This window comes from Ictidomys tridecemlineatus, chromosome 9 (genome assembly GCF_052094955.1).
Source record: "Ictidomys tridecemlineatus isolate mIctTri1 chromosome 9, mIctTri1.hap1, whole genome shotgun sequence".
NCBI lineage: Eukaryota > Metazoa > Chordata > Mammalia > Rodentia > Sciuridae > Ictidomys > Ictidomys tridecemlineatus.
Window position 1 is genome coordinate 35,299,383 of NC_135485.1, and position 24,793 is coordinate 35,324,175.

Genomic DNA, 24,793 nt, shown 5'->3' on the forward strand with positions numbered 1-24,793 from the left:
GCTTAGATATTCATTCATCCAATTACTCAATTAGTTCTCCTAGGGAGGATACATGTTACCATATTCTATAAAGATTTGTACATGCTTCTTCTATAATGATTTTACCTTGTATTGTCATTGTCCCTTTTCCACTTATTCTCCTGCCATCCAGTATACTAAGCTCTTTGAATGTAAATCTATATTTAATCTGTACTTGGACCTCTAAACCCTGGTACAATATCTAACAAAATAAATTCTCAATAAAACTCTTCCAAATAAATGAGAGGACCAAATATATGATGATTTTCTGCTTGGTTATAAATATGCTTATTATGATTCTTATGTCCCCAAAATAGGAAGCAAATTCCTGTATAGGTTTTAATCAAGAAAGTGAATTTTGATATTAAACACACTAATATAATGAAGAACACCCCCCCCTCTCTTTCTCTCTCTCTCTCTCATTTAAAATACAAAGGTAATATTTTTTTTCATTTCAAAACAACACAAAAAGCATAGAAATATGCTATTCCAGACTCTAAATTTGAAATCCTTCTGTCTGGTTTTAATCAAAAAGATCAGACACAGTAATAGAAATAAATGAAGTCTCCCTCCATCCCTTCTCTAATGGGAAATACTAATATCATCTTTTTTTCACCTAAAAACAAAAGAAAAACAAACAAAAGATTTGTAGAAATATGGTACTCTCAGGCTCTGAATTAAAACCTCTGAGAATATTCTTATACTAACACGGAGACAAATGTTAACAAATAATGATTTAAAAGAAAAACTACTGAATGTATTTCTGAGGTATTAGAGTACAGCTTATAGGCCTTATTAACAGTTGACACTGACTGTATTTTACCTCTGATCCTCATCTTCAGTGTGAAATCAATACAGCCTGCCTCATGCTTCACAAAGTATTGGTGTGAGAAGCAAGAAGGAGAACATTTTGGGGAGTACGCTTTGAAACATAATGTACTGTACTATGACGTGTGTAGCTATTCACTCACCAAACACAGTTCTTGCAGGCACAGATTCTCTGTTAAGCCAGAATGACACTTGGGAGAGAATGACAGTCATGATGCAAGGCAAATAGGTCTGAATCACAAAATACCCAATTTTTCTTTTCAAGTGGAAATGAGCTGTCATTACAGTATATTCACCTGGAAGAAAAATTTAAGTAGCTTAAGGAACTGTAATAGTCAATAGTTGGAACATTTTGAAAATGGAAAAGATGTTAGAAAGAATAGTCCCTGATTAAAAAATAAAATGAACACATACATATCATGAAAACTATACCAAACTTGAAATCCCTCATTAACACTGCACGAGCATTTAAGACAAATTTCATAGTTATCAAAAAACTTGCATTGCATGTTTTTTCTTTGGGTCATGCCTGCTGACCAACAGGATTCAGAATTGAAAAGGCTCTTTGCCAGTGGATTATCCTACTTGCTCAGGTTTCTTATTATCACTGGTACTGGCTTCCAGCTTCTGCTATAATAGATCTAATTTGGTCCTCCCTGGCTCTTCAAAGTGTTGATCTCTGGCCTCATACCTAAGACTAGTCTTCTGGCCCAGATTCCCACTGCCAACCCCACCACCCGTTCTGGATTTCTCTGTGCTGTGTGTCTGCTCCAATTTGCTTCAGTCAGTTCCATGTGATCCTTGAATCTACCTTCCCTTCTTCTCAGGGTTTTAATTATTGCCAGATGTAAGCTAATTAGTCCAAACAGCTGCTATTTTCTTAGATGAGGGTGGCCCTTAGAGAGAGAATGAGCTTTTCCACACAGGCCAGTAGTAATTATCCATAAATCAAGAGTCGAATAATCATAAATTATCCAGAACAGAAGGAAAAGAATCAGAAAAGAAGGGAAGTTGTCATCACAGATGTAGAGACAAATGTTAAAACTGATCTGAGAAGACAGGCACTTTTTGAATATGTAATATATTTTAGGCCAGTGTCTCTGAAACTTTAATGCACACATGAATCTCCTTGGAATCTAGTGAAAATACAGGTCCTAATGTAGAAAGAGCTGTAGCCTTAGATTCTGAATGTCTAAAAAGCCTCTAAGCAGTCTGAGCTGATAGTTCATGGACCTCAAGAACAAAAGTTTTTAAGTAATCTGACTAATTTCCAATAACTTTAATTTATTAATTTTTGCAGACATTAGTTTTTCTTTAGACTCATTTTACTAACCTGTACTGGATTTAATTGTCTCCTTTCCAATTGATTGGCCCAGCAGATCATATTGATTTAACCTGGAGCCATCAGGAGCAACCTGTACTGAGTCAGATGCATTGTAAGTCCAAATATAAGTGACCTCTGAAGTTGTATATGCATCTGTTGGAAATCAGAAAAAAAATTCTTAAAACACTTTAATAAGAACCACCAATAGAATGAAAAAGTCAAATGTTGTATATTTCATAGAATTACTTTTTATTACAATAATATTTAAAGAGGTCACATTTCATGGAAATAATAGATCCTTGAAGTTTATGATTTTCATATGAAATGTATGAAGCAGACAAACATAACAATCATGAGAACCTGAGATTAATATCATTGCAACCATTGTGAGAGCTGAAGAGCAAACTTCTCTTCAAAAAGTCTGCAAAAATCACCAGGCTCTTAGATGGTTATATTGTTGCCCTTAGTCCCAGGGATTCAGATGAAGACACTGTATTAAAGAAATATACTGGAGTAGAAATAGCAACCACTTAGGAAATAAAAATCATTATCCAAAATTATGCTGTCTTCTGAACATAAAAGCAACTTAGTTAAGTAAAATGACTTAGCTATCAAATGACAATGCATTGCAGGAATGGTGTGACTCTACATCATGTACAACCAGAGAAATGAAAAGTTGTGCTCCATTTGTGTAAAAAAAAAAATTACAATGCATTTCATTAGAAGACTGAGAACTAATTGCAAGACATGTGAAGTAAATCAGAACACTAAATAGTTCAAACATCTGCAAACTCTTCTTAAAAGCATTTGTTTTAAAATTAATTAATACACACAAATGTCACTAGACTACAATTTTATAGCATCCCAGTTAACCTATGAATTCAGAGAAAGAGATAAAACAGAGACAAGGTAGGCCTATATGATTTCTTAGGCCTAGGATGCAGAACTTGCAGAAGTGAGATGATTCCAGAGCTGGGGTACAGGTGACAGAGCTGGTCTTAGCCTTCTGCACTGGCATTTCCTCACTCATGCATGTTCTGTTAGAGAACAGCTGACCTCTCCTTGCAGGCAGTTTCTCCACAATTGAAAAACCATAATTTCTGCTCTAACAATGACTTTGGGAAGAACTTCTATGAATTTTGCTCATGTAAATGCTTAGAAATATTAGTTACTTCTGGTTCTTGAACAAAATTCAGCATCACAGTCAAATTTTTAGCTGGGGAGGAAAAGGACCAGATGTCTCAGGCAATACCTCTGCCTCCAGCCTGCCAGGACACTGACAACCTCATTTCTTTTCCAGGTATAAGTTACTTTCCTTAATTCTACTGTTCTGGGGTGGTCCTGGTGCTGAACATTATTCGAGGTCCATAATCACAAATGAATTTCAATTTAAGCATAAGTAATAATACAGTGAATGTTTACGAGTTCGTATCTTATTTATTATGCTGCCTTTTCATGATATATTTCAATATTCTCTGGTTTTCTGAATGTTGTTTCTAAATGTTAATATCAGCAAAATACTGTTTTCATTACACATTCATTCATTTACATCCACAATTAAATTATGTGAAAATGTTTGAAATAGGATTATAATAAATAAAGATATATATTTCTGCAATTTTAACATAGATAAATATATAATATTGTAGATGAATGAATTCTTGTTATTTTAAAGTATAAATTTCTTAATAATTAATTTGAATTAATTAATCACTGATGATTTTACTGATAAAAAAAATCACGTAATAACTTAGTATTGCAGTAAGTAGCCCATTTGCAGATCATAATGTGGCTTATTATCTTTCTCCCTTAAATACACATTATTGTCCCTCTCTTCAAAATAATTTCAAATATCACAAAATCAACAGATAAGAAGATACATTTCCTTTGTCACTTATGTATTAGAGAATCATATTCTGTAGTTGAAAATCTTAATAAATTATGAAGTTTTTAAAAGTAAATACAATTGTATAACTTGAATTTTAGGGTTACTTTTGTATATATAAGAGAAACAAAAGCCTATAAAAGTGATTTCATTCCTAAATATTTGTGAGACACTCATGAGCAGAGATTCTGATTCATGTCTATAAATGGATTACAGCTTGTTAATGTTAGATTAATGTTGACTAAAATTAATATTTTAATTATGTTATAAAACATGCAGATCTCGAGAAGAGCCTGACTCTTTTGCAGTAAATGACTGATCCTGCATCTATTTTTTACAAATGAAGTCGCTGCATTGCATTAATTCAACAGGAATCTACTGCATTTTATTTTTTAGATTTGGGGTATGATGAGAAAGCATGTAACGGAAAATTGTACAATGCATACTGGAGAGGCTGTTCTGGTACTCTAACATACACCTAAACTGGGAGGCCGACATGATGCTTCTCAATTAAGCACAAATGGAGAGAAGGATACTTTGTTTAGTAAAATTCCCTATAAATCCCACTACTAACCTAGGCTGCCTGTAAATAATTTTATTTAATTTTGTTAAAAAAAATCCATGTTTGAGTTATGTTGGTGCACTATACAAATGCATACTGACTGTTAATATTTGGTAACCAAGCAAAATACTCCCAAATCACTTTTATCTAGTAAATTTTATCCGAAAAGAGGATTTACAATGCATTTTTGGCTACTACACAGAATAATCCTAGACTTCCATTCAGGAAGTTTTAAATCCAGGGAAACAAAGAAGAATACAAAGATGTGAGACAACAGGTATAAAACAAACACAACTGAATTTAAAATTGTACACATGTAGGAAAGATGCTTCTTTTATTTGAGGACAACAAAGTCCCAGAAATTCAATCATTTTTGTAGGTGGGAAGGACTTGTAAGTAAGCATGGAATCAATGACTAGGGGGAAAAGTCACAGCTGCTTCTGCCAAATTTTGCTGTGTCAACATGTTAAGGTTTGGCTTGGCTAGTTGGTCTATTATTCCACACTGGTGTCCATACTTTTAACACCTATGGATCAAAAATCTACTATAGAAAGATAAATAAGAGAATATGCAAATTTTTATTCAACATGTCAGCATATAAATGTGAAGAAAACAAAATGAATAATAACTATTTAAACAGGCAATGCTTAACAAAACTTTTGTGCATTGACCGTAGACTTTCTGGATACAGAAAACTATAATCTCAAGCATGCAATATTCCACTACTCTGTATCTGCAATGTATCATATTTTTAAAGTTCAAATAAAATATTTTTGAGCAAGTTTATCTCCTTTTAAGTACCGAGACATCACATTATTTATATTTGATGTCAAAATTCCAATACTCTATCGACTAAAACATGCCTTTCTTTATATCATTACAGGTTCTTGGATAAATTCTTTCTTTGGTATAAAGGCTTTTCAAATTTCTGTTTAATGTCTCTTATGCAATGCAGATGAGTTATTCTCCTCTGCATCTGCTGTGGTTTTCTCAGCATCATGTTTACATTGTATAACATGATTGACTATCTTAAATAAAGTTGGAAGAAATGCCAGTGTTGAAGTGATGGTTTCCATGACAATAAAGAAACGCTTGTGGTTTAACAAAGAGGAGATTCTCAAAGAAAATTGAGAACAGACACCTTTTGTAAAAATGTACAGAACAAACAAGACTGAACTTCTTACTCCATGAAACTATGGTCTTCAAAACTATTGGGGGGATTTGCATTCATTTTAGCTACCATTCTTCCCCCTTTCTTTAACTGGACACTGTCTGTGAGAAGAAGGTACACTCTTTGGTCATACAAAGTTTTAGTCAGGTGAGAGAATTGTCTTTTTGTATTCAGCAGAGGAAAAAAAGAGCCTAAAAGTATTTAAAATGAATGGACAAAGATGGGGGGTTCCAGAAAGAGCACAGCTTCTAAAAAAGATCAGAGAAGAGGACGTGCTCACACAAGGGAGAAGCTGCTTAGCTGGGTTCATAAGTTTAATTTGAATCTGCCTGGAGTGTCATGTGAGCCTAGGAGGAGGATTTGACCTTCCCCCCCTTTCCATTATTCCGGGAGTGTGCATGCTTCAGCTTGACATACAAGATATAACCCAGGGACCTAAAGAATAGCCAAAGGCACAGAGCCTTTTTGGAAATGTTCTAAGTACAGAAGGTGCCTGTGTAGCAATCCATCTACATCATCTTTACATTTATTTTAAGGAAAAATATCCCTTCCATTATTTAGACAGTAAAAGACAATTACACAGACCCTGTTCCTGTGACTGTCCTTTGCAGCAAGCTGATGACAAATTAATAGAATCTATCTTTTGCAATTCATTCTTAGTTGATGAAAAAAGACATTTATTTTGCATTTTTTAAAAATATTCTAGCACTAGAAAAGAAATCAACTACAGCCCTCACCTTAAAGGAGCGCCCGGTCTAATTTTACACATGTAAAACACACATGTTGTTCCTTATCAGCATCAAAAGAAGTGATCATTTAAGCACCATGATTAAAATTCTTGAGAGTACCAAGGGCTAGCCAATTAGTTCTTCGAGGGAAAGCAGCATGTCTTTTATTACAGCATCTTATTGGACAAATAGTAAGCATTTCTTAACATGAGCGGAGACTACACAACTCAGCAGCACTGCTGACTATTACTGATATTATTGACCCAAAGCATATATTTTCATCCTTGTACTTACAGCTGCCAAATTTCAGAGGACATGAATGAGCATCCATTGGAAAATCCTCCAAGTGCATTGGACATTCAGCTTGAACTGTAAGCCTAAAAGTCAAAATTCCACTCTTTGTTTAAGTAAATTGGCAAGTCAAGAAAAATCACTCGAAAAGTCACTGTTGTCAATAGAGTTAATGATGAGGTAGGACTTTCATTACAGCATCATGTTAGGCTACTTCACATTTAAATACATTTTTTTCTTTCACATTTAGGAGTTCCCTCAGAAGACACTGGCATATACAAAATATGAACAAAATAACAATAATGGTTATTAAAGACATACTTTACATTGTCACTTTCTACTCAGTAGTTTGTTATGAAGCAAAGAAATTCTATATGCATTTTTGAAGGGCTGTTTCCCTATTAACTTTACTATTAATATTCAAAATCTTAACAAATATTTAAAATGCCATCATAAAATGAATGCCATTTTTCCCATCATCTCATCAACAACTGCAGCAAATATAAGAGCTCAATATTGGTTGAGAGGAACTCCCTTCCAAATATGCCAATTGTGTACATAGATATAAAGATGTAAATATATGCATCTCTTAGGATATCTTATTGATACTAAATCAATGTCTATATTATGCTCACAAATTGTGAAAGTTAAATATATTTTTCTATATCTAAATATGATAGATTGTAGGATTTTTTTTATAAAGAAAGCTTTCAATTACTCCATTGCACAGAAAGATAAAATGAGTAAAGTAAGCTCTAAAAGGAACTCTGTTTTAATTGGGCAAAGCAAATGTGACCAACGATTTATACATGATATATATTTCTAAGAGAGTACTTAAATACAGCCCCATCAATATTTTGTAAACTTTTATGTATTCTGTGCATATATCTTGCTTAAATACCAAATTTCTAATCATTACTTTAATCCAATAAGAATGAGTGACCAAATTGTAAACTCAGCAGGAGTACTGCATCTGAAGATAATTGGAGATTCAGTGAGAGAGGCAGAACGAATAGCCAACAGTTCCATTCTAGGTAATGGCCATCTAGTAATGAGTCCTCGGGAGTGGTTTCTTTCCAGATCAAAAATAGCATAGGGCTGTATTATTGCCCTTCTTAAATAACTTTCACAACTGAAATTGAGCACTTGCTTTGCATATGAAATGAGTAACTCAACAAATGCATGGAATACAAATATCTGCATACACAATGTTAACAATTATCCAGTCTTTAAATCTTTAAACATTAACTTTTCATTCTGCATCATTTTACTTGTTACTTTTTTCTTTCTTTCATAATACAACTAACTCATTTAAAATATCCATGAGAATAGTTAAAATGGAATATTTGTAAGAATACAACCATATACCTTTTGATAATTTCATTAAAGTTGTACCATATGAAATTGATGCTGTATGACATGTTTTGATTATAAAATGGCAATTTTGCATGGTCCAATCTAGTATATATACTTATGGTATTCAATATACTTATAAGCCTTAGTAATCAAGAACTCTCAAATATTATTTTTCTAGGGAAACTTCACAAGGGGAATCAAAATATTAAACTAAGTAAAATGATGCTTGAAAAATCACTTAACCTTAATGGAATATAAATATGAGATAGCTGATGGAATAAGAAAATGAAATTAAATACTGGTATAAACAAAATTAAACTCAAGGTATTAAAACCATACTTGGTTAAAATGCAGTGTTGAAGAATTAATAACCAAAAAATAAACCCTCAATAACTAAGGCAGTCTTAAGCTTGAAAATATTGTGTTTAAAATTGAATTTGTAAATACTATTTTTTGCATTTTTTACATATCCAACCATGTACAAAGCATATTATGGGTACTTCAATAATCTGTTAGCAAAATGTTCAACTTTTGCTAATATCTGACAACTGCATTGCCTAGGGGTTTGATGTATAGACTTCCCAGTATTATATGCCACATCAAGCCTAGAAACATACCTCATTGTGTACAGTAGAGTCCCGTCATCCTGGATTCGAAGCAGTTTATTTGGCATTGTCATATTATGAGCTACTGACTTTTTGCCATTGTGAAAGAAGGTATCTGGAGTCCAAATTTTGCTAGCCATTAAATTGTTAAGTCGAAGGATATTCATAGGTCCTTTAAATTTCAACCGTTCATCTTTCCATTTTTGTCGAAAGAAAACATCTATAGTGTATTCCTGAAATACAAAATACCATTCTTTGAAAACAACAAAATTTTAGATACAACAGGACCCTACAAAATTCCAATCAAAATAATGTTCTAAATAGTTCACAGAGAGCTATCGTGAGAGAAGTAAATTTTACCTCCAAAGGATTACACCTTTAGCTTGTCAATAAGTGTTGCCAGTTAGAATGGGATAAAATATATGTATTTATATACTTAGCTACATAGTCATTTGAAAAGAAAAGAAGAAATTGACTGTGAATGGCCTCTTTCAGTTGAACAACTTCTCAAACTGCTTTACTGCATCTAATAGTTTAAAACTTCTTGGAGAAGGCATATGCTAGGGCAGGGTCTAGGTAGGATGTTTTAATTAGGTTAGCTCAAGAAAAAATGGGCAGGTAGACTTCTAGGAGAAAAAAATGAATAACTAAGAAGAAAGGAGGAAGGGGGAGAAAGAGAAAGGAAAATAAATGACTTTTAAGAATACTGTCAGAACTGTGTGAGTCATCACTTCCTGTTGCCAAAGAAACTGTAGAATACCATATTTCATTTGTAATAAAATATAGTGGGATATTATATTGTTAACAAGAATGTGATAGGGAATGATTTCAATAAAGTTTATTTGTGAAATTAGTTTTAAGCAAGTACTTTACCAAGTTACTGGACCCCGAAATATGAATATTTTGTAGTAGATATTCTCAGGTTAAAATGTACTTTCAAATATTCATTGAGACTAGCTAGTGATCAATTTCTCTATTATCATTCCCTAGTCCTTTAATTTAGATGAACCTCTCTCTCTCTCTTCCTCTTTTCTTTCCTATTACTTGCTTTTCCTCCCACTTTCTTAAGAGACTGTATGTATGATAGATGAAATACACAATTCACAATTGTGATTGACACTAACAATTTATTGGATGTTAAATTTTTTGCCAATGTATGTTTGTACATTTACATTTTAAATAATTAAAATGTTCAATTACTCACCTGAGATTGGAAATTCCCAAACTATCCTTTGAGCACAAAACCAGTCATCACAAATTTGGAAATAAATATCCTAGCAATTGAGAATTTCGCTTAACTGATTTTTTTTAAAAGACAGATTTAAAAAGCCATATGATGAAAACATCAAATCATTTACAGAAATTTGAATCAGGTGATGATTTTCAATGATTCATCAAAATTTGAATGGGTGATGATAAAAGCAAAGCATCAACCCCAGATAATGAGTAGGAGGTGAACAGTGGCTCTGGGCTATGCCCTTAATCCTGAAGGAAAATTTAATAATTGAATCTATCCTCTCTCCATGGTATGCTTATTTACTTTTTAATGTTTAATTCCATTTAAATGGAAGCAAAAGAAGAAGAAAAGGATGAAAAGATAATGCTTTGTACTAGAAGTTTTTATTCAAGTATTTCTTTTCAACAGTGGTCCCTCAAATTTTAGCCTAAACTAAATATAAGTGGTGTTATTTTTTCCAGGCAAGCCGAAGATGTTTTAAAACTATTTATAAAACCTTAAATTCAATTTTTCTATTTCTGTAAAAGTAGAGTAAGTTTTATCTGTTTCTGAAGCTATTGATGTGGCAATCATTTCCGGGAGATCTACCACATAGGACATTCTTGAAGTTTTCAAACAGAAAAGTTTCAGGCGATCTTTTTCTAAAATTTGTTTTCAGGAGCAATATCCATCTTTGAATCCTCACAATATCCCAAGTGAGCCCTGTCAATCTATTGATGTGATCTGTACCTTTTAATTACACTCCCACTAGGCAAACTCATGTTACCCTCTGGCCAACTTTAACAGTCCTCGCTGCTTGTCGTTCCTTCAATACAGCAAGCCCTCCACCTGCCTGCACTGGGAACTCTACTCTCAATCACACCCCCATTGCTTCACCTGGAGTCAGTGGGGGGGGGGTGGACTTTGTAAAATATATATATATATATATATATATATATATGTATATGTATATATATATATATATATAATTTATGACAGCAGAATGCATTACAATTCTTATTACATATATAGAGCACAATTTTTCATATCTCTGGTTGTATACATAGTATATTCACACCAATTCGTGTCTTCATACCTGTACTTTGGATACTAATAATCATCACATTCCACCATCTTTAATTACCCCATGCCCCCTCCAACCCTTGAGAGGGAGTATGGGAGGAAGGGGATTTTGTACTTTTATAAAGCTCTCCCCTACTGTGATGTGGTTTTTATTGCAATTATATATTTGCTCCTCTACTGCCCAACTACCTGTCAAATATTTAAGAAAGGGACACTGCTTTCACTTGTACTCTATTTCACTTCATTTTCAGAAACATCAAAGAACATAAAGATTATTACACAAAGCTTGCAACCATCACCTAATTGAAACATCTCAAAGTCTGGAGCCCTCCTTCCTCCCCTACTCTCTGAGGAAAGAATTAACTTGAGTTTGGTGTATACTATTCCCATAGTTATACTTACAAATTCACAATATAAATAAATGTACTAAGTGTCACATTGTAAGCATTTATTAAATGGTATCATACTGTGTCTATTTTTCTGACATTGCCATTTTTCTGGTACTTTGTTAAGGCTTATTCACTGCAACGTATCCAGCACTTGGCTTCAGTTTCATTGTATATAACATTGTATTGGAATGCTATCTCACTAGAGTTGTATTTTCCTTGTCTTTCAATATTTCCTCTGTTTCCAGCTTATCACTGTCAAAAGGAATATTGCTGTGAATATTCTCCTTCAACAATTCTAGTACAAAGGTATTAGACTTACTCTAGACCAGAGCAGCAACCTTTTTCCATAAGTAGCTAGTTAATAAATGCTTTAGGATCTGTGGGCCTGTGGTCAGTATCACAACTATTCAATTCTGCTATTCAAGTGTGAAGCAACCAGACAACAGGACCACAGTGAGTCAGCATGGCCACGTTCCAATAAAACTGTTTAAAAAATAACCAACTGACAAAGTCAAGAATGCTGAAGGCTATTGAAAGCTCAGGACTAGAGTTGTGCAGAAGCCAGAATGTAATGAGTTGAGGAGCAAACAGGGTATAAGTGGATGAAGAGTAAAGTACTTCTCCTTATTCCTGAATTTGCAAATGCCAGTAAGGAAAATCAGAGTTCAAGCAGCAACAAGGCTGACCACTGTCCTACACTAAATCTACTAGTAGAATTGCTGAAGTTTATTATACATGCACCTTTAAAGTAACTAGATGTTATCAAATTGAAATCCTCGGAGGTAGGTAGATTTATATTTTCACTAACAATGTAAAAGCTTTGTTTCTGTATAACTTGGTATAGATAAAGACTATTTTCACTCAGCCATTATGCTCAGTGTAAAAGTTCCTGGTGTTATCATGTACTTTTCTCTGCTATGAAATTTAACACACTTTCATGTTTATTAAAAATTCTACTTTTCTCTTTTATGAATTGTTCATTTCATTTACTCACTTTCCTTTGAAGGTGTCTGTCTTTTTCTTATAGAGTTAAGGAAATACTTTATATATTCCATATATAAACATTTCGGAAGGAACACATAACTCAATATGAATTATCATATCAATATACTAAATATCATAATCTGCTTCTGGTTTCTATTTTTTACATTTTTTTCTATTCCAAAATCAATGCCAAAGTCATAAAAGTTTGAATTAATAATATTTTCAATATTATTCAGTTGAAGGTATTTAATATTTCCCATATGGCCTTTCTTTTTCTACTCTTGGAGACATTGTCAACTGTGAGGTTTTTTTTTTTTTTCATTATTTCCAAGTGTATTCCATATTCTCAGGCTATATTATTTAGTGATGACAATTAAAATGAAGGAAATAGAAGAGATAATATTTATATTTTGCATAGTTATAGGATGAAAATAAATAAGAGGAGGATTCAGGAAAATTAAGGAAGAACAAAAAATGAAACACTGAGCATACACACAAATTACAGGAAACATATTAAACGCAAAGAAAATTTTGGAAGATCATCAATGACGAAGACTACAGAAAGATGATGAAAGCTTAGGACTGGAGAGTGTAGAGGCCAGAATGCAATGAGTGCAGGAGCAAAAAGAGTGCAGGTTGCAGTTGGTAAAGTACTCTTTCCTTTTCCTAAATTTGTAAATCCCTATAAGAGACATTGGAGAGTTCAAGCAATAAAAATCTAGAAACCTGCTAATATTAGTTAGATGTTGCTCTGTAATAAAAAGAAAATTCAGTAGCTTAAAGTAACAAATATTCATTGTGAGCCCAGAAGTCATGAGGCTAATATTTATAGATATGACCTGGACTCTGTTTGATCTTGGCTAGATTTGTTCATGCATCTGTGAATAGAAGGCTATTGGCTGATTTGGGCTACCTGGACAATTCAGCTTGACTCAGTGTTTCTTTTCTCCTCCAGGGACCACTGAACTACCCTTAGCTCGTCTTTCTAATATCAGTGGCAGGAGTACAAAAGAGAAAACCCAAAATGTACAAGCCAATTTCAGGGCATTGCGTGTGAAATATTTCTTACTATCTCATTGGCTAGAGTATCTATCTAACATGTCTGAACTGGTAGACAGATGGTATAGGAGGTGACCCCATCCACAGTGGGAGGCATTACAGAGTTCTTATGGTCTGGATATGCAAAATCCCCGAAAGTTCATGTGTTGAAAGGATGGTTATCAATACAGTAAGGTTCAGAGGTGGGACTTTAAGGCAATAATTGGATCACAGGGGTTCTGACTTCATCATGGGTCCATCCTCAACCATTTGACAGATTAATCAATCCACTGAGAGCAGGATGGACTTCAGCAAAGTGGGATCTAGTTGGAGGAAGTAGATCACTGGGGATGTGCCCTGGAAGGGTTTATCTTAGGTTTATCTTATCCCCCTCTCACTCCACCCACTTCTCTCCTGAACTTCCATGAGCTGAGAAGTTTATCTTTGCCATGATGTTTTTTTGTCATGGCCAGTCAAACATGGATTGAACTTTGGAAACCATGAGCAAAAAAAAAAAAAAAAAAAGACACCTTTCCTTCCCTGAGTTGTTCTTGTCAGGTATTTCAGTCACAGTGATGAAAAACTGACTAACACAAAAGTTAAATGAAAAAGATGTAGATAAGGAAAGGTGAAGAAACGGAGCCAGAATTCCATGTTGGCAACTTAGCACACCAGGCCTCTGTTAGAGAAAACTAAGATGTTGGTAGTCTGAGAACCTCTGAAACTTCAATGAAAATCCCATGAGTCTAATAATATGGAGGCAAGCAGGTTATAAATTAGTAAATATAATAAACTACATTATACCAATATGAAGAGCAAGATTTTATGAAGGAGCAGGATAATCAGTTTAGACCAGCGGTTCACAAAATGGATATGTACACTCATTTAAGTGTAGGAAGAAACAATTAGAATTTTAATTTTTATCAGCATTTTTTTCCTAAATAGAAGAAGCAAATGAAGCTTTGCAAAGTGATAACATATAATATACTATATATTTGATAACATAACATGATATTAGCATTCTCACTCTGTTTAGTAGTAAATTCAGGTCATACTTTAAGGAATCTTATGGAATGTGGGGGCAATACTGGAATGATTGAGAGACTTCATTCATTTGCTCTCAATGGACTGTGACTATGCCCAGTTAAGTGTATTTATAATACTTGCTTGGGATTAGATTAACTCTAATTAAAATGGGAAAAAGGCTTCAGAACATTACTATGAAGATGCCATGGAATAAAATAATAATTACACAGCATGAGTAGAAAACATGAGAAAGAGCACATCTATGCCCAATGTGGGTCTTCATTAGCCACATGAAGAATGATGAACTAATCAACACTAAACATTTCTATAAAACCAAATTTGAAATGACAGTATTAAATTAGGGCTTTGCATCTATTATAATACAGATAATATTAATTTTAAGTATTGGATAATAATAGTATGTTGTTATTGCAAATAGCAAGGTATTTTAAAAAGCTAAACATACAGAACATGAAGACAAATATCTAAGACTGATAAATGACTAAAAAAAATGAGAATCACAATTCAGTAACCATTGGCAAAGATGTGAATTTAAATTTGAATTCCCCTATATTTCAGTTATCACAGTCATTATAACAAGTATAAAATAATATGAATTTATAACCAGATATTTGCATTGTTTTATATCACAAAATATTTTAGGAAAATGCTTAAAAATAAGAAAGCACATTTAAGTAAATTAATTACAAAATATTATAAAAGTTGAAATGAGATTTAAAATACTTTTTCTCAGTATTTGAAAGGAATATTCTTGAAGTTTTCTTAAAATTAACTTTAGGTTTTCTATAAGTATATGCTAATACAATAATGACTTTATTTGTGCTTTACTAGAAAATTACCAAAAAGTACAACACAGCAATTTTTTTTATAAATGGAGATTCTAAAATAAATAAATAATAACATTAATTACATAATTTGTCACTGAATACAAAGACAACTTAAGTATAAATTTAGTAAGAAACAATAACATCAAAAAATAAGGACATATTTGCATACATTTCTCCTACAGAGTACATACAGGAGAAATAAGAATGATTGATGGATGAAAACAAAGAGTTGAAAGATCCATATTCAAGATTTGAAAAATTTCTTATAGGAAATTTAATACAACTTCTTCTTTGATAGATGTGGTCATAGATAAATGTAGTAAATTTCCTGTTTCCAAGATCAGTAGGAGCACAACCCAAACAAATATGCATTTTCAAGTCCAATGGTTTCACCACCAAAAAAAAAAAAAAAACTACATTTACACAGTAAAATCCCTCAGTGTTGTTTCCATAATTTTTCCTGCAAACAAGCAAATCATTAAGTCTCTTTTTCATTTCCTGGTAAATAAATATGATTTCAAGGACATATTTACTTAGTGCAGACAGCATACTCTTTAGTGTCTGTCTTCATTAACTAGAAGTCAATACATATAGACAATTTCTGAAGAATTATATCTACTCCCTAAAACACAACCAAATTGCAGGACTGATCTTGGAGTGATCCCTTATTTACTTTGATTTACTACATGTATTTAAAAGCACCAAAATGTATTTTATTATTCCCCTTTTGCTAATAAAGGCTAGTCTCCCCTGAGTGAATTCCAATCTGTGTGCTTCTTCTATAATGAAGAAAAATGTGGTTCATAAAGCAGGTATGCAGCAATTAAGTAAACAACACCCTTGGAATATACAAGAATAGTAAACCTCAAAGACTTCATTTGGCACTTAAAGGGAGCTAGACAACACATTTAGCATAGTATTAGTGTTGCAAAAATTGCAAAGAAGTGGGACACTTAAGAACAACAGATCAGCAGAATGCCAATAAAACCAATTAGTACAAAATCATAAAGCCCTAATATTCAAAGAGGCTCACACAAACAGAAATCATGAAACAACACATTTACTACATATGTGGGCTTTCCCTATGAAATTAGTGGCCAGGCAAATTTCACTAGTAAATTAGAAATTGATACTAAAGATTCAGATTCTAATAGCATGTTACTAAAATATATTTAATAAAAGTATACAAAATAATTAATTATTATTATGTAATGTAGCAATTCACTTTGATTAATTTATGCTATTTAAAATTTATATCAACTTTATTAAACATGCAAAATTATTTCCACTTCACAGGCAAGAATGCCAAAGCAATATTCATTTTTTTTTAAAAAAGCCAAATTTAAACTTAAACCCTGTGCTTGCAAACATCAGGATCTATTCACTATACTATATCAAAGAAAAAACCTCTAAAGGCAGGACACAAAAGTAAAATTACCTTCTGTCATAGATGAATAAATGGATATTAATCATTAGTAATGAAAGATTACAGAAAGAATTAAGTTGCAGGATTGAGACTGGGATTTTAGAATCCCTTAAAAGTATACTCTTCAATTAGTGGAATTGGAAAAACTGGATATTCACATGCAAAAAAAAATGAAATTGGACCTTTTTCTTCCATCATATGCAAAAATCAACACAAAATGGATTGAAGACCTCCAAAAAGTCCTGAAACTCTATTCCTAGAGGAAAATTAGAGGAAAAGCTTCTCAACATTGGTCTTGGCAATGATTTTTTTTCTTTTTTGTATACCAAATACTCATGTACCCAATTACCAATAACCTAGATAATGAAAGCAAAATTAAACAATTCAGACTACATCAAACTGAAACCCTTTTCACAGCAAAGGAAACAATCAACACAATGAAGACAGCCTATGAATTAGGAGAAACACAACTCAATAGAAAAAATCAAACAAATGTTAAAAAAAGGTAAAGTAACTGAATAGACACTTTTCCAAATATAACCTAAAATGGCCTAAAGGCATATGAAAAGCTGCTCACTACCACTATTCATCAGAAAATACATAAAAAACTACAAAGAGATAATAATCACATATCTATTAGGATGGCTATTATAAGAAAGACAATAGGTAAATGTTGGTAAGGATATGGGTTAAAGGGAACACTTGCACACTGTAGGAAGAATGGAAATCATTGCAGCCATTGTGGAAAATAGTATGGAGGTTCCCAAAAAATAAAAATAAAAACAGACCTATCACATGTTCCAGGGATAATTCTGCTGGGAATCCACTGAAACAAATTCAGCACCTCAGAGAGACATTTGTACTCCATGTTCACTGCAGCATACAATAACCAAGACACGGAAATGATGTAAGTTTCCATTGATAGATGAATGAATAAAAAAATTGTTTACATATATGTATGCATAAAATATAAAATTGTGTATACGTATATATATGTATGTGTATATACATGTGGAATACTGCCATTTGTGACAACCTGGATGAATCTGGAGGACACTACACTAAGTGAAATAAGCCACACTTGGAAAGAAAAGTAGTGCATGATCTCACCTATATGGGGAATCTTTATAAAAAGAAAAAAAAACTAGTACATGGAAACAGGAAATGAAACTAACTACAGGCAGAGAGAGAGAGGCTACAAGACAAAGGATAAAAAGTTGGAGATAAGTAGAATAAATAAGTTTAGAGATAGAAGGTAGTACATGAGGACTGTAGTTCTAATTTTTTGCTGTTATGAAGTTACATAAGAGAATAGATTTTAGGTGATCTTATTATGAAAGAAAGAAGGAAGGAAGGAAGGAAGAGAGAGAAGGAAAGAATGGAAAGGTACAACAAAGTAACTATTTGAGTTATGGTATATGTTAACTTTCTTGACTATAATAACTACTCCACCAGGTATAATTATACCAAAGCATCATGTTGTACACCTTAAATATATGCATTAAGAAAAAACTTTTCATAATTAAAACTAACTTACATACAAGATCAAAGGATAAAATGCTAATAAATTAATTTATATGAAATTGATGCAAGAGCAGTCTCTTACATTAGATAGATCAGGGCTCCTGACCTTGAGCAGGTTATTTAATCTCTCCTTATGTCAACTGACTTATTTTAAAAAATGATGAAAAAAAAAATAAAACCTACCTGCTAGGACTCTTATAAGGAAGAGATAAGGTAACATATGTAAAGGTTTTAGAAACAATTTGGACATCAAAGAAGGTAGCCTGAAATAAATCACCTTCAAATGATCCTCCTCCCTCCTCTCATATCTAACAAAAGTGTAGCACAACAAAATAGGGACATCCAACAGCTAATAGTCATAAAGTAGGGTGCAGGGCAGCAACTGAGTAGGATGCCACAAGAGAACACCAACAGAGACAAGGTAGCCGAGTTATGAGGGACTACATAATGAGATCCCCCTGGGGAAACACAAGTGTGCCTTATGAAAGGACAGCATCTCTAAACCATTTATCTACAATACAAGTGGCCCTGATTGTTGAGAGAGATTTACTAACCAAACCAGATAAATAAAGGGATATTTGACCGGTTTTTCTAATCTCCCTCATCCTTGCCTTGACTCTGGAGAACACAAAGAGGAAAGGAGGAGTAGATCACTGCCCAGCCCACATGGTACATCCCTCAGCTGTACATCAGGCTGCGAAAAGGCGAGAAGGTGTACAGGACTGAAAGGAATGGTGCATAGCATGCACTGGACTGGACACTTTATGAGCTGTGGAAAACACTAGGATATTGTCATGATGTGGGAAAGGTCATTCCAAATAACAGTGTGGTTAAATTTGGTCAAGTTGATTTTCTAAAGCCTTTGGAATAAAGTGCAAACACTTCCACTGTCTTCAAGGACCTACATGAACATAACTCTCCAGCCCCCTCCCTCCCTCCCTCCCTCCCTCTCTCTCTCTCTCTCTCTCTCTCTCTCTCTCTCTCTCTCTCTCTCTCTCTCTCCCCGATATAGCAATATGATATGCACACTCACCGATCTCTGCTGGAATCACTCTTCTCTAATAGCTCCCTACTTCTGGCCAACTTCTACTCCACACTGAGAACAAGGGCAATGACCACCTTCCTCATTGGTGAACACACGAGGAAAGCCATCAGAAATTAAACATAGTAACAAGGATTCACAGCAACAACGTCCTTAGTGGGACACAGGGATAAAAGGCATCAGCAAACACAGTCGGCAGAAAAGCTTTCAGGTATTTAATGGCAAATAGCCACTTGCATATAATACCCTAATTCTTCCATTCACAGGTATGAAATGTCATGTGTGTGTATGTGTGTGTGTTTGCATGCTGTGTCTTTGTAGTGTATTAAACTATTCACCGTAGGTTTTCATTTGGTTTAATAATTATAGTTGAAGGATGTAAATATGTCAAAAAAGCTGTGCCACAAGAAATTACCTGATAAAAAAATCTGTTTTAAAGTTCTATTTGTGCATATGTGAATGTCTTATAGGGGCAATTAGCTGTAACACCCTTAATACAGGGACTCTGAGTACTTTTCTAGCCCCCTCTCCCACAATATTCCTGAGAGCATCCATGAACTTTTTTATATTTCATCAAACTTAGCAAGCCCTTTCTGTTTGTCCTCCTCAGCTATCTATTTTTTCCCTAGAAATATTTGCAATGTCTAGATCTTCTGCCCACATTCCCTCAGCTTCCATATTCATCCATATATGCTTCAATAAAGGACTTATCACACTGTTTTAAAATTAATGATTTTTCTTAGCTGTCGCCCACTATACTAGGAACAACCTTAGGGCAAGTCCTAACCAGTCCTACTTAGATATTTCAGCTCCCAATACTGTGACTGTGTGTGTGTGTGTGTATGTGTGTGTGTGTGAAAAGTCTTGTTGAAATAGACAAATACAGTCATGTCTTCTAGGAGACCAGATCTCAGGAAAACAAAAAAGACATGTAAAGATTTTTATAATCCAGTGTGCAACGTCATAAAAAGCAGAATCAATGTGAAGTGGAGCATTAGGAAAAGAAGGTTTGACTATTTGGAGTCACCTAAAAAGACATTAGAGAAAATAAAATTTGAGCTTTGCCGTGAATACAAAAAAGATCTCCAGTTGGTGAAGGAGGGAGGGAAGTACAATAGCAATGGGGAAAACACATACAAGGCCAGAGCTGTTAAGGATAATGGCATGTTTGGAGAACAGTGAGAAGTTCAATGCAATCTTTAAAAATAAAAGCCTCATTGAGAGTTATAATGCCTTATAATTGTTGCCCTCTGTCTCCCCTCCTTTCCTCAACCATGCTGCTTAAAAATGCTGCCTCCACACTTTCTCCACTTCCTCACCTCCCACATACCTCCACCCACTGCAATCTGGTTGCTTTTACCACCACCAGCAAACACCTCCTTGTTCTTAATCTATTGACACATTTAAACATTTTTCTTGGCTTTACCATAATATAGGACATGGTTATTTTCTCCCTGCTTTTGCAATGCTCTCCTGTATTGACATTCCCAAACCACACTTTCCTGGTGTTTCAGAAACCATGATGATATTGTTCCTCCTCCTGTGGAGGAATTATGGGATCTTAGCCTTTCCCCTGCCTGTCAACTATCTATATGGAGTGAGGTCTCCTGGACAATATATGAGAGTAACAACAATATAAAATCCATTATTCACCCAAGTTAGGCTCCAGACTTGCAACCCAGAAAAGAACAATTTCTGCAAATGTTATTTCCAGAAATCATAGTTGTTTTTCATGTAGTTTATGCAAAAGTACAGGGAGGGTTTGGGAATTCTACTCTGTCCTTAGGAGACCAAGAGAGCTAAGAATGGATGCACTAAGTCTTCACAATCCTTTTTCCCCTAGAAAGGTAATAAATAATGTTAGACTCTTTAACCTGCCTCTTTCCTGAAACTGTTACCCCATTTCCAAGGCAAGGTTTAACTGTGGGCAAATATTGCAGGTTCATGCATTATCAAATAAGCCATATGACCTTCAGTGTACAGAATCCAATTTTGGCAAAGAACTGTGATACAAGTATCGGACTCATTGTTGCATCTGATAAGGAATGAAGTATGGTGGTCTCTGACTTTTGTTAAGGATCAAGAGTACAGTCTAGTTCCATGAAGGAAGCCACACTTCATTTTGTGAGACTCTCACTATTTCTCTCTCATAGTGTCCTCTGCAATCTTTTAAATATTTTTATGTTGTTTAAATACTGGCATTCTAGAGTATCTACAAAAGCACAGGGCCAATTCCACTCAATTCTCTTTCCTTCTACAATTTAATGTATACTTAATTTCAACAACCATCAAATGGCTTCCAACCATTTGAAACCCCTCTTCTGAACTCTAGATCGACCCTGCTATCTTGACACTCTAACTAAATAGATCTTAGTTCATTATGTCCAAGAACCCAAAAATCCATCCCCTAAGCAGCAAAGCAAAAGTAAACAAATATTTTACTTCTGTATCCATGTCAATGTGAATGGTACCATCATCAGCCCAATCACTCATGCCCTCATTCTGTATTTCTACCAACCCTTGCAACCAAAAGATCACCAAGTTTTGTCAACTAAACAACAGACAGATCTTTTAAATCATTTGAGGTCTTTATGTCTTCTGTACCACTACCCTGATCCAGTCCATAATTCTCTCTTATATGAACAACAACAACTTTCTGGCTTGTTTATACATTATGGGATTGCAGAAAGTCTATACATGCCCTTGAGCTTCCACCAAATCCCCCAACGATCTTATACTAGATTTTTTTCTTCACTTGAAATGAAGTCAATGCTTAAATGATTAAAATGTAGACTATCATGCCCACAATTTGCAATTATGAGTCCATAGATCTTATAATGATCCCAGAAACATCCAATTTAACACATACTTCAATGCAGGTGTATACAAATTACATTTTGAGAAATATTTTTTAAATTTTCTAATATTTGCTGAGTGCATGAATATTCTTTAAGTCTAATTCCTAACCTTCCATAAATACTAAAAACCATCCAGTAATAGACTTCAATGTGCTAATTTTAAAATGGGTAAACATTATTACTTTACTTCTCACATACAGTGTTGGCCATGTTTGTAGCATGTATCTAGTGTCAATTTTAAACCAGATATTAACATCTAATAATGCTCCAGCTCTCTATGATATTAACTACTGAACTATGCAACATCCCAATGGTTTCTGAGCATGCTAAGAGATAATTCTATGTTTACAGAGGAAGAAAAGTATTAACCTAGTGAATCAATATAATCAATAAACCAAAGTCACACTTATTTGACTACCTGTTTCTTAAGAGCTTAAAAATAAACCCTGGATCAGCAGTTTCAATATTTCTTTGCAGTTTCCACTGTTCATGCTCTAACCCTAACACTTAGCAACAGTCAACCATTTGGGTTGAGGTATAATAATTGCTTGCTGTACCAATTACTCCTGAAGAATATGCACATACAGTAAAAATAATCCCCAATATAGGAAAGTACATCCTATATAAAAACCAGAAGAGGAAAAAAAACAAAAAAAAGGAGTTAGTTAGAAATTGCTATAATGCAGACGCCTACTATAAACTTTGTCAGTTGTCAGCTACTAGTGCATTCCAACATTTAATTACCTTCTTACTCATGAATTTTTAAAATGTTAAAATAAAAGATTTTTAACTTAATTGCAGACACTGTAATTAGAATCTTTAATTATAATTTAGATCTACAACTTTCTTTGGACAATTACACTCCTTAATGATTCTGAAATATCCGTGTGTGTGTGTGTGTGTGTGTGTGTGTATGTGTGTGTGTGTGTGTGTGTGTGTGTGCGCGCGCGTGTGCACGCGCGTTCCTTTGTTTCTTAATTCTTTTTGCTATGTTGCTTTTTCCTCTCAGGCTAATGCCACAACAAATTTGCATCACTGACCTGAACAGGAGAAGTTAGGGGTGTAGATTTTGCTACTGAACAGAAATAAAAGTGCACAGAAGTGAGAGTACACTGCACAGAAATAAGAATGTATCAACTAAGCAATTAGAAGTGAGCTTAAATGTATCCTTTTTTTTCCTCATTAACAACTTGCTTCTATAAGGCATTAGTTAGATACCTCCATATTCTCTTTCACTTGTAAGTAATAATACAGGTGTGATTTCACTTCCCATCAGGATCATATTTCTATTTAGATTGTCACAGGCAACAGTCTATACTGAACCAATTCAAACTTTTACTTATTATTTATCTTACTTTCCTGAAAAAGTATAATCAAGATTAAAAGCAATTCTTTTGGTCATAATGAAAATCATTTATCTTTGTAAAAAGTTTAAATCAAGTTCCATCTTCCCTAGTAGACTTACATTGCAAGTATGTGAGTGCAAGCCTGTATGTATGTGTGTTCCTTGGTGTAAATATGTTTTTCCTCATTCATTTTCCCCAGTTTCAACTTTCTTCTCTAGATTTAGACAATATCAAATAGAAGCTATTAAGTAACCAAATTATCTCCTGGTCCTCACTCTGCATCCTCCCTACATCACACATAATTATATATACTAATGATCCTGCATATTTGCCTCACAACTCCAAATCCTCTCTCCTTTACCTTTCTTTGTGATACAGGAGTTGAATCTGTCAACATTACTCCTTTCCAGCACATGCAATGTCCAGCTTTGTCAACAGAAGGTTGCTGAAGGGTTATTCCATCATCATATCAAGGGAAGGGTGCTTCTCTTTCTAGTTCTCTTCTTGGGTCAGGTCCACTCTATTTGCACAATTGCAAAGAATTGGCATGCTTTGAGTTTTAGTCACTAGGCAGGGTATTCCTAGACACCCAATTCAGCAGGTATGCTCACACTCCTCACCAACAGCAGCTGCACATTCCTGTTACTGTGGTACCCTCTGGACCAAATTCACTAGCCTTGGGGGAAACTGCTCTCTCCCAAGAACCTTGTTCAAACCTTGATTCATGATGCTGCAACCCAGAAGTGGATGCTGCTTATGTATTTTGTAATTCTGTATTGCTTCTTATTCATTTATTTTTACTTTTGTGGTAATAGGGATTGAACTCAGGGGCACTTTATCACTGAGTTACATTCCCAACATTTTTTAAATTTATTTTGAGATGCGGTCTCACTAAATTGCCCAGGGTGGGCTGGAACCTTGCAATTCTCCTCCCTCAGTGACACAAATTACTGGGATTAAGTGAATGTGCCACCACACCTGGCTATTTCTTCTTTTATTGAGTCTTCTTTTAATCTTTTCACATTTAACCATCTGTTACTAGTTAATGATTCTTTATTTTGGATTTTCTCTGTTCAAATTCCTGTTGTAGATTCTATTCTCTACATGGGCCCTAATGATAAAGTCCATACACATTTGTGCTTTTGAGAGCATCTTGCTCCAAAACCATAATTGGTAAAACAGAGAAAACAAGGTGAACAAAGATGGAAATGAAGTAGGAAATCTGACATGACCAAAGAAATTTTA

General features: G+C 34.0%; 1 protein-coding gene across 7 annotated transcripts in view; it reads right to left on the bottom strand.

The window, feature by feature from the left end:
* Gabra2 (gamma-aminobutyric acid type A receptor subunit alpha2) overlaps window positions 1-24,793 on the bottom strand; it is a 135,045-nt gene that overhangs the window by 51,808 nt on the left and 58,444 nt on the right. For all 7 annotated transcript variants that reach the window (XM_021722775.3, XM_078021253.1, XM_078021255.1 and 4 more), the window contains 4 exons: window positions 8,781-9,001; window positions 6,811-6,893; window positions 2,180-2,323; window positions 990-1,142 (listed from right to left, as the gene is read on the bottom strand). In XM_021722775.3, coding sequence (XP_021578450.1) covers window positions 990-1,142; window positions 2,180-2,323; window positions 6,811-6,893; window positions 8,781-9,001 — 601 coding nt within the window. The remainder of the gene's footprint in view (window positions 1-989; window positions 1,143-2,179; window positions 2,324-6,810; window positions 6,894-8,780; window positions 9,002-24,793) is intronic.